At 41.3% G+C, this 17,623-nt stretch overlaps 1 protein-coding gene across 1 annotated transcript in view; it reads left to right on the plus strand.

Moving 5' to 3' along the window:
- CTSC (cathepsin C) overlaps positions 1-17,623 on the plus strand; it is a 279,811-nt gene that overhangs the window by 180,056 nt on the left and 82,132 nt on the right. Inside the window, exon 5 of the mRNA XM_044072207.1 lies at positions 8,920-9,038. Coding sequence (XP_043928142.1) covers positions 8,920-9,038 — 119 coding nt within the window. The remainder of the gene's footprint in view (positions 1-8,919; positions 9,039-17,623) is intronic.

Consider the following 17,623-nt stretch of genomic DNA (forward strand, 5'->3'; position numbering starts at 1 on the left):
AATATTTACAAGTGACAATTTATCTGGTTAGGCTGGCAACCTTCACCTATCTTCACACATCTCAGCTCCCCCCCCCCCCCCGAAGACCTAGTTTTTCAAGTGACCCTTGAGAAACGTTGCTTGAGAGGGTTAGGTCTATCTTGAGTATACCTTGCCCATTCCCTGTCTTGAGAGCATCGCGTTGGCATCGCTAATCCCACTGCGGTGCTGCACTGACATATATGCTTGCAACCCTAGGCTCCATCTTAGCAACTTGGCATTTTGCTGGCTGGCTCTGTGTAACAATGTTGGGGAGTAGTGATCGGTCACTACAGTGAATTTTCTTCCATACAGATAAGGCTGAAGCTTCAGCAGTGCCCACACTATGGCTAGACATTCCTTTTGTACTGCTGCATAGCATTCCTCCCTGGGTTGGAGCCTACGAGTGAGATAAACCATTGGGTGCTCTTTTCCCTCTAAAGAAATCTGGCCAAGTACAGCCCCCAACCCATGGTTTGAAGCATCCACCTGGACAACAAAACCTTTGCTGTAATCTGGACTGGCTAACACAGGGGGTCCTCCCAAAGCTTCCTTAAACTCCTGGAATGGCTGCTCAGATGCTATGGTCCACACTACCTTATCTGGCCTGTTCTTCCTTGTCAGGTGTGTGAGGGGAGCAGCTATGGTACTACAACTGGAGATGAAATTTATATAGTACTGTGCCGACCTAAGAATGCCCTCACTTTCTTTTTGGTAACAGGTGAAGGCCATGCCTGAATGGCTTCTACTTTGGCAAGTTCTGGTCTGATCTTACCACTCTCCACTCTGTCCCAGGTAGGAGACCTCTGCCATACCACCTGACCTTTGCTCTGCTTAATGGTCACCCCTGCCCTCTGTAGTCTGCCCAGCACCTCCCTGACATGTTGAAGGTGCTCTTGCCAGGAATGGCTGTAGATGGCAATACTGGGACATTTTTTCATCCCAAAGGGCATCTTTGTGAATATCTCCTCCCTCAGAGTCTCTTACTCTCTCAGGCACCCTATAAGGGGCCTGCCTAATAGGCCTTTGGGGTCCTGTATCCACCTGGTGCTGCACCAGGTGGGTGCACCCTGATTTCCCAGTGAACATGTCCCCAAACACCTGTAACACTGCTCAGATTTCTCGAACTTTGGTAGGAGATGGTTGCTGGGACATTTTTACCCCTTCCACGGAGGTGTCAGACTGAGTCTCACTAATGAGATCAGTCACCAGATCTCCTTCAGACTCCTCCTGCAGTCCACTGCAAGTGCTCAGCACAAGGACCTCCTATCATGGTAAGGTTTCATCATGTTAACATGATACAATTTGTGCACCTGCCTAGCAGTTCCACCATGTAGTTAACTTCAATTACCTTTCTTACCACCTTGTAGGGTCCCTCACAAGCTGCTTGCAGCTTGTATCCGATAGGAATGAGAACCACTACCTGCTGCCTCACAGCATACTCTCTAGCGTGAGCATTCCTGTCATACCACACCTTTCTGTTGGGCTTCTGCCAGGTTCTCCTGGGCCAAGCCCATGAGTTCCCTGAGCCTTGTCCTGAGGTTTGGGACATATGCCACAACAGACTCCTTGTGAGGTTCACCCTCACCTTCCCTCTCATCACAAATTAAATCTAGAGGTCCCCTCACCCTATGTCCATACAACACCTCAAAGGGTGAAAACAGTGTGGATTCCTGGGGAACCTCTCTGTAAGCAGACAAGATGACGCAAATGTGTCCCACTCCCTCTTAAACTGATCTGCAAATGCCCGTAGCATGGACTTGATTTGTAGAGTTTATCCTTTCAACAAGACCATTAGTCTGGGGATGGTAGGGGGTGGTCTTCAGGTGCTTCACCCCACAGGACTTCCACAGACAAGCCAGCAGGTCTGACATGAAATTGGCACCTTTCAGTCAGTATTTCTTTTGGGAAACCTACACTGCTCAAAATCTCTAACAAAGCATTTGCCACCTGTCTGCCTCAATGGAGGACAGAGCCACTGCCTTAGGGTATTGTGTAGCATAATCCACTACCACTAGTATATACTTTTTCCCTCTGGAACTTTGGGTACTCAAGGCCGCACAGTAGCCATAGCTACCCTCTGAAATGGCTCCTCAATCACAGGCAAAGGCATCAAAGGTGCTCTCACCTTGTCCCCTGCCTTGCCTACCATTTTGGCACGGCTCACCGGTCCTGCAGTACCTTGTTACATCTCTGGAAATTCAGAGCCAATAGAAGTTCTGCCTAATAGGTCTCTTCGTACGTTTTATGCCCATATGACCTGCAGAGCGAATATTATAGGCTATGGCTAGAAGCCCCAAACGATAGGCTCTGGGAACTACTAACTGCTGTATTCTCTCACCTTCTAGCCCACCCTCAGGGATCAACACTCTGTACAGTAACCCTTTGTCCCAGTATACAGAATCCCCCTTCCCTTGAGAATCAGGTGCCTCACTAGCTACCAGCCTCAGGCCTTGCAGTGTAGGGTCTGAGAGCTGAACCTGTCTCAACTCTTTGTAACCCTTCCCAGTTCCCCTTCCACAGGAAGTCTGGCATCCACTGACAGTCCTGCCTCATTGTCAGCTTGCGTACTAAGACTCACCTCAACCTTTGCAGTCCCTCTATCCAAGGGAACATCAGTACCCACAAGCAGCTGTTTCTCACCTTCAGTTTCACTGCTACAGAGTAGCTCCCTCCCTAAAGTAACCACCTCACCAGTGCTGGCTGCAAGTATGCAGCCTGTCTGGCTATTCCCCAGGCTACCAGACCGACATGCTGGTCTCCTAGCCTGACTGTGTGAAAGTGCTAGCACATGGTACTGCCTCATCAAAATCCTTCCCTATCAGGACATCTGCAGGATGGTAGTTCGGTATCCTTGTTGTCTCAAGGCAACCTACTATTGGCATTTGTCTTTCCCACTTACTGGCTCTAACCTTTTGTTCCTAATCTTGCCTCCGTGGACATCTGTATGCCACATGGCCCCACTGGTTGCATTCAAAACATTTAACCCTAGGTCCTGGATGTGTACCTGGACTAAGTGGCTTTCCCTGCTACTGGCAGATTCTGTTGGGATAGTCTATGCTGACCACCATGGGTTCCTTTTAGACCCATGAGCAGTGCTGGGGGGTCCCTTTCCTGTGCAGGGATGCCCTGCTTGCTAGATAATAAGGCTCCCTTTTTCCCCAACTCATCTGAAGTAGTAGCACATTTGTCTATCAGCTAACCAGATCCTCATGTCCTCAGGCAAAATGTTTTGTTCCCTCACCAAAAGGTCTGCCAGCCCTTCAGAAGTGGTGACCTGACATCCACTCACCCACTTATGAAAACAAGTGCTCAGTTCAGCAACATATTCACACAAACTTTCATCTGGCTTGCGTCTGTGCTCACAAAACGTTTTCCTATACATTTTGGGTGTTTGCTTAAGCAATTCTAACAAACTGTTCTTAACAGTATAATTCAAACAGTCAACTTCAGGCATTTTAGATAAGACAGTTACAGCTTTACCATGGAGTAAGTGGGTCAGGAACCGTACCCAGAGCCTTAGGTCAACATCATACCGTTTACATACCCTCTCAAACATATGAATGAAACTATCAAAATTTATCCCCCTCTTTAAACTGCGGAAGAAATTTACTGACCTTTTGTGCTTCTGGGGTCCAGTTATTCCCTTCCCCATTACCTCCACGGCTCTGGCAAAGAGTCAGCATTTCCTTCTCATACTGCCTTTCCTTTTCCTCAGCTTCCAGCCGTAGCAGTTTCTCATTCTCCTCAGCCTGCAACCGTCAGTTTTATTGTCCTCTGTCTCTAGACGCCTCAGTCTCTCAGATGCTTCTATTCCAAACGCCTGGCCTCCAACTCAAGTCTCTTTAGCTCCAGATGCATTTTTAAGTCCTCTGCAGAAAGGTTGAGCTGTCCATTATCTGAGTGTAGTACGTCTCCACTGCCAGTCTGATCGTCCTCCTAGTTTCTGGTTTCTGATGCAGCTGTGACCAAAGCTGCAATCATGTCTGCCGTAGTCAAATTTCCATGCACCAGTCCCCTAGCCTGGCGTATCTCAGCCAGTTGGCTCCTTGTTAGCTTTCCATACTCCTCTGCTCTCCCTGACTGACTAAGCTAACAAAAGAAGTAAAACAATTGTGATCTGAGCTCTTGAGTATTCACTGCTTGGCTGATTAGTACAGAGCACCTTCAGTGATCACTGTACACAAGCTACATGAATTCACTCTACCCACACCACTACAAGCCAATGTAGTATTGGCCAACCAATTTAATATATGGTGTGGATATCCCACCGCTGCCATAAAATTAATATGTGACCCCATGCACTGGCCCAGCAATCAAGGAGCCTCAATCCTCACCAATGAGAGGCATCCATATAGGGAAAGGATAATAAATACACACACAGTAAAGTACAATTTCCCTTAAGAGCACACGGAGATCACAGTCAGTCTGGGGCTGGTTTCTCCCTTTCTGTCCAGGTCCCCAATAAGACTCCCCACTGGCACAGCTATGGTCCAGATAGCCTAGTGGGCAAGCTAAAACCTCCAGCCCTCTGTCCAGCCAGTGCGTAGTGTCCCTGCCCAAGTAGCTGACGTGCGCACACACTTTGAGATGAGTTTATACAGCCACACAGACACTCCTGGGGAAGGCTGGCACAGGTTCTCCAACTTGTGCCCCCTTTACCCAAAGTATACTGTAGAAATCACTGCCACCACCCAGCTTATATTGATCAGCTACTCAAAGGCCATTAAAAAGCTGTCCAATTATTACTGTGCAATATTATTATCCAAATGGTAAGTGCAACCTAACAGTCAAGACTTATTTGGAGTGACTTGGTACAGTATCACTATATACATGCAATGTGCTGTTGGAGCTTAACACTACTAAGATCCTACTTGCATATAGAAACAGGCAGTGCTGGTGATGTTGGATGTTCTCAAGACAAATGTTCCAATGCTCTCATTATTTCTGTCCTTAAGTTGACAACACAGTACCACTGATTCAGTTCAGATTACATAATTTATTTCTGGTTCCCAGGCTAACAGATTCTCAGAGGTTGATAGCACTTGTTCTTGCAGCTGGTCAGGAAGCCAGAACAATAAGAATTTATAAATGCAAATTCTAGCAATGAACTCTGGTCTCAAGACAATAGCCAGAATTCCTTCATCCAGACATATCGGCTCCAAGCCCTGACATCAAAGAATTGACTTATTTGCTTTGTTACAGCAGAGTGCACTGTTACATTTTTGCAGTTCCACACTAAAACACCATTTTTTTCCCCATTTTAAGAGAACAAGCCTGTGACTTTTATATTAATATTTACAAATGACATAATTCTATCTGGTGAAGGCTGCCAGCCTTCACCTATCTTCACAATGATCATCTGAATACATTGAAATAAAAAGCTTTCACAGATGACACTGACTGTCTAATCACAGAAGCATGATACTTTCAAGACATGGAGCCCATCTGTATGGGGAAAACTCTTTAATATTGGCAGTTTGGTACACTTTCTAGCTCTAATATCTTTGGGCAAGATTGAATCCAGATCTTTGAATTGTATCAGCATATTCTTTTAGACTTTGTCTTTGGATTTCAGATTCCAAGATTACTTGGTGCTTTACCCAGAATTTTAGCTGTTTTCCACCGCATGCTTTGTAGGTGCATTGTTGCAGAATATATGAAATGAGTTGGTAGAATTTGTGTGATACTGTTTTGGAATTTCAGTGTGATATTGGAAGATGTATGTTTCCCAAATTGACTGTTTGGAAATTTCTATACATGAGTGCTTGTCTATGAAGATTAATAAACGGCCTACTGAACATTTGCAAACATTGGAGTGGTTTCAGCTGAAGATGTCAAACCTAATAAACTTGTTAGTTCACTTTGCAAACTGTTGCCCACTGACCACTATAAATAGACATCGTAGAAATCCAGGTAATAATATCAAGCTGATGATTAATGCATAGCCTTGCATTCCCTGGCTGTGTTTTTTGGTCGTTATGCAGCCCTCCCAGTTTGAATTTGAGTCCTCAAACTGTGTACTCATAAATATACACATACTTGTATATCCTTTTTTTATGCATTCTTTTTCAACATGGAAAATCTGTACCCTGTGTGTAACACTAGGGAATAAACATTATTTTGCTTCTGCTTGTTTTATTACCTTGACATTGATTGTCGTGTCCCAATTTTGTTGCATAGGGACCTACAGTGCAGTGCACTGCCAAACATTTTTAAGTGAGACCAGGGACTGTTTTATTTTACTCAGTGTACTTTGCACTAATTGCTTGGAGGTAATTCACTTGCTCCCCAGCTTCTGGTGGCTGGTTTTTAACCATTTAATTCTGCCAGGTGATGGAGTGAGAACTGTAATATATATGGAGGATATCAGATACTGATTTTGGGGTGTATAGAATTTTATGAAGAGTCTCCATAGTTGCATTTAAAGAATGAAAGCAGTGTTGTCTTTTTGGAAACTGGAAAAGGAGCAGAAAGTATGTAAAGAGAACATGTGCAAGTATGTATTTATGATGGAGTGTGGTGAAAACAAGACTAATTTTATAAGTACTTTTTGTTTTATTGGCCAGCTTTGAGAAATGTTGTGCATTTTGAAATACTGAATTTCAACCGAATTTTGGGTACCTTTAGAAACTAGCAGTGCATGTTTGTTTTTCTTGTCAGTAAACCTATATTAAGTCTGGTTCTAAAGACTTAATACTACAAGTATTGCCAGCTGCTACAGTGGGTGTGTGTGTCTATCTGTGGCGGAAGTTTCACCAACTGCGTTATGACGTATTGGGGAAACTACCCTGTTTCCTAATCCCTTGTTTCAAAATCATGTCGCTTGGTACACCCCCAAGACGACATGTTTTTAATTTGGAAAGGCCCCACTAGTTTGGTACCAGAATTCATGGCTACTATAACTTCCTTAACTGACTTTCTAGACTTCGCTCACGTTTTACATCCGGATACTATCAACTTTCTGGATATTTGTGTCCATAAAGATTATCATAACAGCAGGTTTAGAACCACGATATATAGGAAGCCTACTTACTCAAATTCATTCCTTCACTTTTCTAGCTCTCTTCCCTACCACCAGAAAAGAGCGGTGGTTAAGGGACAATTAGTCAGAGCAGCTAGAATGGTTTCAGAGGAGATGGATTTTATAAGTGAATGTCAACTTCTGGAGAATGTTTGTCAATAGGGGATATCCCTTAACATTAATTTCTAGCATTTCTGCAGAAGTTATTGCTAAAAGACAAGTAGGCTATTTTCAACCTTTACTGTTAACTAATTCAACTGTTGAACGTACTCCTTAAGTTAATCAGGAAATTTTATTACCAACAGAGTCCCATAGTTTTGCAACTAGTTTTCTTTGTACCTACAACCTTGACCATGCATTAATAAGAAATATTTTAAACAAAAACTGGACTTTTATAATGGAGGACAATAGATTAAATAAGATTTTGGGTGACAAACCTAGGGTGGTTTTTAGACGTGGCCATAACTTTAAGTCACTTCTTGAATACTCTAGCAAGCCTCTAGTAAATAAACATATAGGCATGATAAAGTGTGGGGCATGTCACCAATGTAGATTTATAAACACTACATATCAATTTAGGATTCATGACAAATGGTATAAGGTCCAGGGTAGATTCTCTTGTGATTCGAAAGGGGTAGTCTACTCCGCTTGTTGCCTGAACTGTCCCACTTTCTACATTGGAAAGCTGGAAAGAAAGCCTAGGCAACGGATTTATGAACACCAATACGCCATTAGAAGGAAAGATATGAATAACGCCTTAGCTAGGCACATAGAAGAATTTCCTGACCACAGCTTTAGGTTTAACATCTTGAACCAGGTACAGTCGGATGTCAAGGGGGGACCATAGCAAATTAAACTTGAGATAGAGGAATTATTATGGCAAATAAGAACAGTAGCCTATTTGCCTCCAGGTCTCAATGAAACTGTATCCATCAAATGTTTCTTAAAACTGGCAGCCTTGAAGAGATGAGTTTTTTTCTTTTATTATTAGGATATTTCCTTACATTATTTTTTGTTTGTGGCCATTGTTTAACACTATTTAACATGGTTTTTAGTTGGATAATCACACATTTTTCACAAAAAAAGTGAATTTCAGTTTTTTAAAATGAATGATGCTTATTTAACATCAACCACTTGTTTTTTTAATTTAGGGCAATTAAAAATTGTGGAGCTGATTATTGTGTTACTTGTTTTGCGATATAATATGTTTACAATTGATCTTCTGGAAAGTAACTTTTATATTGCTAATATTATTACAAGTTCCTGGCAAGGAATCTGTTTGTATTAATTGTCATGAGAAAAACACTAATTGTTTAATTGGGTAGGTAGTATTATAAATCTACGCCCTAGAGTTTTGTCATTGTATGTCTGAAGAAGGAAACGTATTGGCGTTTCTGAAAGCGCTCACATTAAATTCCTTTTGTTTTTTAGCTCTCGCATGTTTTGCTGCTTTCTTGTTTTTATACCTTTAGAAACTAGTAGTGCATGTTTGTTTTTCTTGTCAGTAAACCTATATTAAGTCTGGTTCTAAAGACTTAATACTACAAGTATTGCCAGCTGCTACAGAGGGTGTGTGTGTCTATCTGTATGTGTGTCTGTAGGTTATAAATTTACACGCATTATGTATATTAACTGTGTTTAGTGTGTGTACATGTTAAATCTCTACTCACTTCATCCTCTCGAGCTTTGTGGGAGACCCAGATCCCATCCCAATAAGCAGTAGACTTGCTGTGAGCATGCTGGGACAGTGTAGTACTGTAGTGTAGCATCCACTGTGAGAGAACCTTTACAAAAATAATGCATGATAAAATTTACAGTAGCAATGAAAGACAAGCTTGTGTGTTTTTGCTTCTAATTGTGGAAATGGTGTTTTGCAGAAGAGTAAGACCTGCTGCTATGACGGATGATTTGGCTAAACTTGCTTCTAGCATGCCAGAATCTTGGGACTGGAGGAATGTCAGAGGAGTTAACTATGTCACACCAGTTCGAAATCAAGGTAATGTAGCTACATTTTTATAACTTCAAATAATTGCTGTTACTGCAACTATGGCATTGATGTCAGTACAGGTATTCTGAGCTGTTACGTTTTTTGCCTTGAAGGAAGGAAATTACTGAAGGCTAGCAGATGAGCAACTCCCCTGTCCCCCCCCCCCCCCCAAAAAAAAAAAAAATTGCTTAGGACCATTCTTGATCTATGAATGAATGCAACTAAGTTTTCTTAAATTTTCCCCTTTCTCTCTCTTTCCAGCTAGCACCAAACATCTTTAGGAGGTGCCTTCTTTCCACAGGAGATTTACCTTTCTTATAAAGCATTAATGGTCATTCGGGGGGGGGGGGGGGGGTTGATGAATAACCACATTGTCCTTCATACTGCTGCTGGCAGTATGAAATCTTTTTTCAGGCTATAACCTTTTAGCCCTCCTATTTGTGCTGTCCTATATTGTCAACAAATGATCTGTACTTTCAAGCTTGATTGGGACATTGTAGATAGTGGTGTGTTTCTAGTTTTGAGGATTCGTTTGACTGAAGTAGCCTGTAGTAAGTCCTGGAGGGCAGCTTGTAGCATGTTCTCTGTAGCTGTCACCCCCCCCCCCACCCACACACACGGGGAAGGCCTCTCGTCACTAGCTCAGTGAACTTCAATTTGACAGAGTTCATGTTAGTTTAATTTTGTCATTGTCCGTGCAGGCAACTACATTGCTAGTATGCTACCAGGAAAAAAAATAGGCTGGATATCTGAACATCTACTCGAAACATTTATCAGGAACATAATTGCTTTTTTTTTTATGTACATATACATATACATATATCTATAGAGGAGCTGCCACAGGCAAATTTATTAAGGATGCATAAGGCACATCGAAAGTCATTAGCTTAAGTTTATCATCATCCTGGCTATAGCATGGTGCAGAACTGAAGTATTCAAGTGTGGAATTTTAAAGGGGAGCTAAATTATACCTTATGTAAAATGGCCATCTTTAGAATGGCATTTTGGGAGGATCTTTGGATGTGCAACTTTTTTAGGTGTAATCTATAGGTCAGGACTGTGTAGGTCAGTTTTAAAAAGAAAAATTTCATGCCTTCCTTTTTGATGCAGCTGGTTAGTTTCAGTAATCTGTTCTCAGGGTATCTGAGGCATTTGTGTATTTTATCCATGTGTTTAAAATATGTAATTAAGTCCCCAACTCTTCCTTCATAGTTTATTTGTAAACAAAGTCTGTGCAGAAATTATGGTGATGCCCGAAGTTGAGTGATTACCTTGCCTTGAGAATACCAGCCTAGACAAAGCCTTGTTGCACATTTAGTTGCATATGGAAGCAGTTTTTCTTTTCCATAGTAAAACATTAAATGGTCTTCCTTTTACCTGCATGCCAAAAAAGTTAACTGTGTTCTAGAAAGGTTCCCTAGTTCATAATTTGCTGCTGCTGGTAAACAATTATATTACTGTCACTGTCCTAAGTGTTAATTTTGCTCCTAGCAGACTGTAGAGCCGACTGACTTTTTTAGGGGTTAGGGTGGTGAGGACAAGTGCACGGCTTCCTTAACAGTGACTTCTGTATTTTGGTTAGAGTAAAACCTCCCTTTCCTAAGTGCATGGATGAAATGCAACTGTTCTAGGGTTTCGGCATCTTTACCTTTGTCTTTTGAAAATCCAGCCACCTAAATGGGTATAATTGTCTGGCACGCTCCCTGTTTGACTTGCTCCTCGAGGTGGCCATAAAAATGTAAGGGCTACATAAGCACTTTACATGATCATCAAGAGACATAGTGTGCATCTGTAACAAGGCTATCATTTTTGCTTAGTGTGATTTGGAGTTCCTTGAGTGCTGTTGTTCCTGGGGATCTACCTAGAGGTAATTTAGTCACTAACAAGTATGGATATGCCACCACAGTTGACTTAATGTCTTGAAAGCATGGTAGGTGCAAAACCCAGTCACGTATGGAGTACTTTCTGGATATTTTAAAAGTTTCAGTAAATATACATACATGGACGTGCTCCAAATGCATGAGATCTTGAGCTCAGGAATTGTGTTGAGGTTTCTGGCACTGGGCAGAGCTACCTCAATGTGACTCAGTTTTGGAATTTATTTTGGGATGTCTGTCAGCTGGACTCTGCCTTAAAAAAAAAAAAAAAAAAGGCACTGTGGGGGCAGCAGAGGCTTCAGCTATGATGCAGAAACCTTGGAAATAACTGCAGACCATAATCTGCAAAGCAAGTAAGACTGAGCATCTCATCCCATGATGATGCATACTGTATCCTCCTGGAATGACACCAACTACATACGCATTTGAAGCCAGTTATCTTTATACGTGGGCATAATCCTTAGGGAATGAAGGATTCTTCTAAGAATTCAAGTCTTGCTCATATTTGTGATGTGCATGGAGAATCTTTCTGCAAATATCCCTCAGGGTTGTGTGCCCCTAGTCATTTACACCTACATGAAACACCCCTACACTCTCTCACACTCTCATTGAGGTAGTGGTTTTCCAGGTGAAAGAGCCTTAAATACCCTTGATGAGATCCTGGCACCTGAAAGAACTCTCATCACCCTGTCTTTTGTCCAGCCCAGTGAGAAGAGAATTTGTCTGGTTGTAGAGTCACCAGTCACTAAATTGTTTTGTTTTTATTTGTAGAGTGACTGTGTACTGTATCTGAAATGATTGCTTTCTGGTATTTCTGTTGGAAATGTCAGTATGAATGTGGAGCTTAATAGGCACCGAGACCTAGTCTTTGTGGATCTAGGAGATCCACAGCATGTGTATGTGTTGTCTGTGACCTTTCATAAGGGAAAGGCCTCCATGTTAAATGTGGTTCTCTCAAGCAGAATGTGTTGTACTAAGTAAAGTCATTTGTGAGCGTGAAGCAGTTGCTACATGGTGGTCATTATCCCGTCTCCTGAAATTTTGTATTTTCTCTTACTAATTTTGAGATTGTGTTGGTTATGATAGTGTAAAATTGTATTTTTGATAGAGGTTTTGATGCCGTTTTTGAAGCAGACCAACAACTGCTCACAGGAGGTAGATTCTGTGAAGGATTGACTTAATAGGTGCCTTCTGTTTTAGTGAGGTAGTCCTGCACTGTAGAGTTCACAGCCTAGGGGCATCTGTTTAAACCCTGTCTTCCTAAGTCAGAGGGTTCTTCCATCCTCTCACTAGAAGGGAAGCCTTCCACTAGTGCTAGCAGCAAACGGGTTGCTGTACTTCAGTAAAATGGATAAGCTTTATACTTGAAAGATTCCTGTAGTAAAATGAGGTCTTAAATGTCATTTCATACAGACTTGATAGTGTTAGCCCTGGTGAGGTGCACCTTTGTCCTTAACTGACCAAAGTCTGTTTTGATTCCTCAACTGTTGACTCTCTAAAGGACCAATAGTGGCATCTCAGTCATTCCAGGCCTGACTAGATCTTTCATAAACAAGACCAATGAAAAGTGATGAGCAGTTTTATTCTCATGCAGTAAACAAAAGTAACATGACTAGTCTTAGCATATCTGCACAACCTTCTAGTGATAAGATACTTTTCTTGCTTTACATCAGAATGACAGTTCTCGTGTGTGTGGGCCAGCAATGGTAAATACCACTAGAAAGAGGTTTTTTAAATACAGGAGCTTTGGGCTGCTGGTTAGGAGCTCAAGGTTGCAGAAATTTAGGGGTATACTTGAAGCCCCCAGCTGTATACACTTGGGTAGAAACTAGGGATGTTAACACCTGCCACAACGTCAACAGTTTGATTTCTTTTGTGGAATTTTATAAAACTTTTGAGGGTGTCTATTCCAGTAGTCCACAAGTGGAGTCATGTGCACTGGTTATAGCTCTATCTACCAGAAGAAGAAAACCTCCCCATGACCAGTTGTCCACCTCTTTCGGAGAAGAGGACCTGTATTCAGCAAGCTTTCATCCTTCATGGTATGATATGGATGAAGAATCACATTCTTCTGGACTTCACCTCAAACAAGATGTACTTGGACTCTCTCTAATACACAACAATTCCAAGTGTATGTCTGCTACTGAAGTCCTCAGCCATTCCAGGATTCCTTTTACAATGGTTACCTGCAACCATACTTGCAGTTGTAGACTGCCAGGAACCATGTTGAATATTTAAACTAAAGAATAAATACAGTGTAAACAGAATTAAACATGGAGCTGGTTATTTAGGCAAGGGGACCTGACCTTATGGAAAGCTATGTATAGTTACAAAATGAAAGAATGCAAGATAAAATCTGAGTCAGATTAAACTGCCAAAATAGGTTTGTAATATCAAAAGTAATGATATTGAAAGACAGCCATCTGAATATAGTATAGCTCTGAGAAGGTGGTAACATTTTTAATTTAAGCTTTATGCAGTAAATGTAGTGCTCAAGATTTAGCTTCTGTATTACAAACAAATAAAAATATTGGAGAAGGCCCCAATGTAGGGACACTTCAGCAAATGCTCGTAACACTGTTTTTAAGTATTTTAAGTTGAATTTTAGTAGGGACAGAACAGTCCTGACAAAAATCAGAAGCATCCCTTAAAAGTACTGTTACTATAAGCATGAGTAGAAGTGCTGTCCTGCATTTAACCAGTTTTATAGAATCTGTACTAGAAAAGGACATTGTGCTAAGATATGCAAAATCAAAGAGTAATTTGCATATTGAAAAGAAGTATGAATATCAACTTTTCAAGGGTATATTTCAGGTGAAAAGGTTTTATACAGGAGAAATTTGAAAAGCCATCAGAGGCAGAGAGAATGAGGCAATCACTTTTGGCTGGAAATGTTGGCAATTAGTATGAAAAGTTTAAATTCAATTAGGTATTTTTCTAAGTACGTCTTTACAGTGTTAGATCTGTTAAGTGTTGTGCAGACAACTGTACACATGTACATATTCTGACCAACATGCGGCTCCATTTGATCAGAAACTGACATTAAATGTTAAAAAAAAAAAAAATGTCCATAGCCATTTAAAATTGAAGTGGACTCTTGTGATATTTGGGTAATTTGGCTTGAGTAGCTAGTAACTGCCTTGATTAGCAATACCAAGCAGCAGTGGTTTCCTTCATTACTTTGCTGATTTGTGCACAGACTTATTTTGCAGGAAGAATATAGTATCTAGACAAAATCTGATGACAAACTAGTGGCACATGCCCCCAATAAAGTGCCAGTAGTTCCGTGGAATAGAGTTGAACTGGAACTCAAGACAATGAAGTATGGATGTCAAAAAGCAAAATAGTGTGGCGACTTTGTGCTGAAAGATGTGCATTTATCTGCAAGGTCTGAATGAAGTACTTTTAAAAAGAATTACTCATGTTTGCATTTGGAGCTGTGGTCTCTAGAGTAAGAATTTTTAGCACCTGATGCACCATTAAGTTTCTTGCACAAAAAGCTTGATGAAACAAGCTCAAAGCTTTGTATGTTTGGTACACCATTAGGGAAGTACATATTCTTCAGGATTCCAGTTGGTATTTTCAGCAACACTGAAGGTATTCTGTAGAGCTGTTGCATATGCAGTTAAGATTTGGAAGATGGTTTAAAACCAAGTCTTTTGGGTTTCTAATACCATGACAGGAATGGACCCCATTCCCATGTCAAAGTTTGATGTTAAAGTTCATGAAATTAGTATTGTTTCAATCTTTGTTAGCCAGAAGTGCCCTTTGGAGCACTTTGTGTGTCCAACAATGCAATTCGTATGGAGTTGCATATATCTGTAACATATCGAAGTAAGATTGTAAATTCATTTTTTTTTTTTAATCTACTTGTTTGATTTCCATTTCCGCTTGACGCTGATATGCTTCTACTAAACTAAGCAGGGAAGTCATCTTAGAGTTATTCTCCTCTTTCAAAACATTCACTAGGTTTTGTCTTAGGTCAGCAGATAAAGTATGCGGTTCCACAACTGCAGATTTATAAATCATTTGAGCATGAAGTATCCTTGTTTTCTTGTCCAACCTATCCAACACCTTTTGGAGCCAGTCACAGGAACAGCAAATTGGTTTATAACTTGGACTTTGTTCCGAGATGTCAACACTATTTTGAGCATTAATTTAAGTCTTCTAAATTGTTCCTTACTAAGTTTTATTCACATTTTGTTCTTGCTTTATTGTTGCTCCTTAATCAGTTACCAAACATTTTATGCACTCGCACTTGCTCAAGTTCTTTTAGATCACATTCTTGTCTTAAAGTGGTTTTCTTGGTGTTGCAGCTTTCCTTCCTTTAAAGGCTGCTTTTGCACAGCCCAAATGACCTTTTTGTATCATCTGAAAAGGTTTTGACCTCTTGCAGTTGTGCTTTCAATTCCTCATCTGATGTATACAGTTTTAAATCATCTACAAAATAAGTCTTTACACTGTTTTCCGGGAGACAAATTGTAGCAATTATGTAAAGTGTTAAGCAGACAGCTTAATGGGTTAAGGGCAAGACAAAAGAGCAGCTGTGACGGTCACCCTGGAATATCCACCTTTGAATTTTTACCCTGGAATAATTTCTCCTTTATAATGCATTAACTGCAAAGTGGTATGTCACAGTTTCATGTTTGCTGTAATGTAATCTATCAGTGTAGGGTTTATCTTGTATGTTTTTAAGCACTCTTATCCATGAATGTGGGATACTGCCAAATGCTTTTTTGTAGTCTGTCCATGCCATACTTTCTTCTTTGTAGTTCTCCATTATGACCTTGACATATGATCCTTTGTCCCATATGACTTTCTTTTATTGCCCTTTTTGTTATAGTGCCATGATTGAGTTTAAACTCAAACTCTTGTCAGCAACAATTCTAGTGTATAGTTTACATCGTCGGAAGCAAAGCTATTGGTCTGTAGTTGCAGGTTCACTCTTATGGAGCATTGTTTTTCCTGTTAACCAGGCTGGTGTGTGTCGGGGGTGTGCATATAGTAGATGTTCTTCGTGTTTACTGTTGCAGTGCCTGCAGGTAGCCCTCAGTCGTCCCGAATACCAGAGTCTTGTGATTTCTGCGTCAGATGCCGCCGCCTCTTCCATGGCGTCAGGGGTATAAAACATGTAGCCGATGCCATTACATCAGCTTTTTTTGCTGTGCAGTGTCGCAAACTGCTTCTGCTTCAAAGTGCCGGTAGGCCGTCTCCTGAAATTTTTCATTTTTTGAGTTTCAGACCTAAGTCTTCTACAAGATAAGTACCACGTTTGGGATCCTTTTTTCTTGCTCTACCGATGTCAGAAAAAGTTGCCTTGCCTGTGGAAAGCAAATACCTCACCGAGATTTTCATTCTTACTGCGTCACCTGTTTAGGCCCAGACCATGGCATTCCTCACTGTCTTTTGTGCCTTATTCAACACCTTAACTATTCATTGTCGGGCTATTTTTGTTACTAAATTCTTTTGCTCTCGTTCTCTGTATTCCGAAATGGCTTCTATAAGCCATCCAAATACTGATCTTCAAAAAAAACGTAAGGATAAAGACAGGGACAGACTGCATAGGCCGGTACTCAGTGAGGTGCCTTCACAACCCCTGAAACCCACTTTTACAGATTTGCAAGCATCTGCTGAGACCCATTCGTAATCCGCTATGCGCGAGTTGCTTCTTAGATGGAACCTGCGGATGTCTCTACTTTGGATGGGTCCAGAGCCGCTGTGCAGGCACCAGCTTCTGAGATTGTATTCCAACCTTCCGATGTTCTTATTAAACAGCCATCTTCATTTTTGACAAACTACTGACTTTCTGTGGCCCAGATTTTGCTCTACACCTAGAAAACTGACCAAAGCTCATGCTCAAGCTCCCATGCCATGGAAACAAATGCTTAGAATGGCTGAAGACCGTATAACTTTAATTAGGGGACACCGGCCTTCCCCCTCTATAAGACAAAGGATTGATTTTCCTTCAGATTCTACAGACCGTGAGTCTGATTACTGCAATCCCTCTTATTACCACAACATTCCCTTATCTACCTAGGAGGGTTCAGATGCAAAGGATTCCATTCCCTCTGCTTCCCCCTCCAGAGGACTTTTCTTTTGGTGAAACCTTGCATACCTTAAGGGATCATTTCCGCTGGGAATGCCAGGACTACCCACAGTCCAAAAAGACTGAGTTTTTAGACTTGCCTCAGTACAGGCCTCTAGCTATACCCCCCTGTCCTGGATATTGTAGATTTCTTCATGGAGTCCAGTCTTCTGATTATTTGCAACCAGCTCCTAGAAAGCCTGTACTACAGAGTACTTGACTTGCACAAATTTCTCTTTAAGAATCCCGCTGCAGATCCAGAGACCATTTCCCAAGGACCTAAAGGTAGTAAGGCCACTATAGCCAAAAAAAACTACTCCTTTGGACAGGGATTCTAAAGCTTTAGACAGATGGGGTAAGAAGGCATACACCTCTGCAACTCTTGCCATAAGGGCTTTAAATTGCCAGTTTCACATGTTGAAGTATCAGCAGCATATCATGGAACTAATTAAACAGAAAATGTTGCTGCTTCCAGATTGTGCAGAGAATAGAGTTACAAGAGTTAATGCATTCTGCAAACATAGTTAGTAAGCATACTTTGCAGGGTGGTTCTGATGCCTTAGAAGCATCTCCCAAGGCTGCTGTCACTGGGTCTGTACTGAGAAGGCATGCTTGGCTGAAGGAACAAATCC

This window comes from Protopterus annectens, chromosome 5.part0 (assembly GCF_019279795.1).
Source record: "Protopterus annectens isolate FY-2018-M chromosome 5.part0, PAN1.0, whole genome shotgun sequence".
Lineage (NCBI taxonomy): Eukaryota > Metazoa > Chordata > Ceratodontiformes > Protopteridae > Protopterus > Protopterus annectens.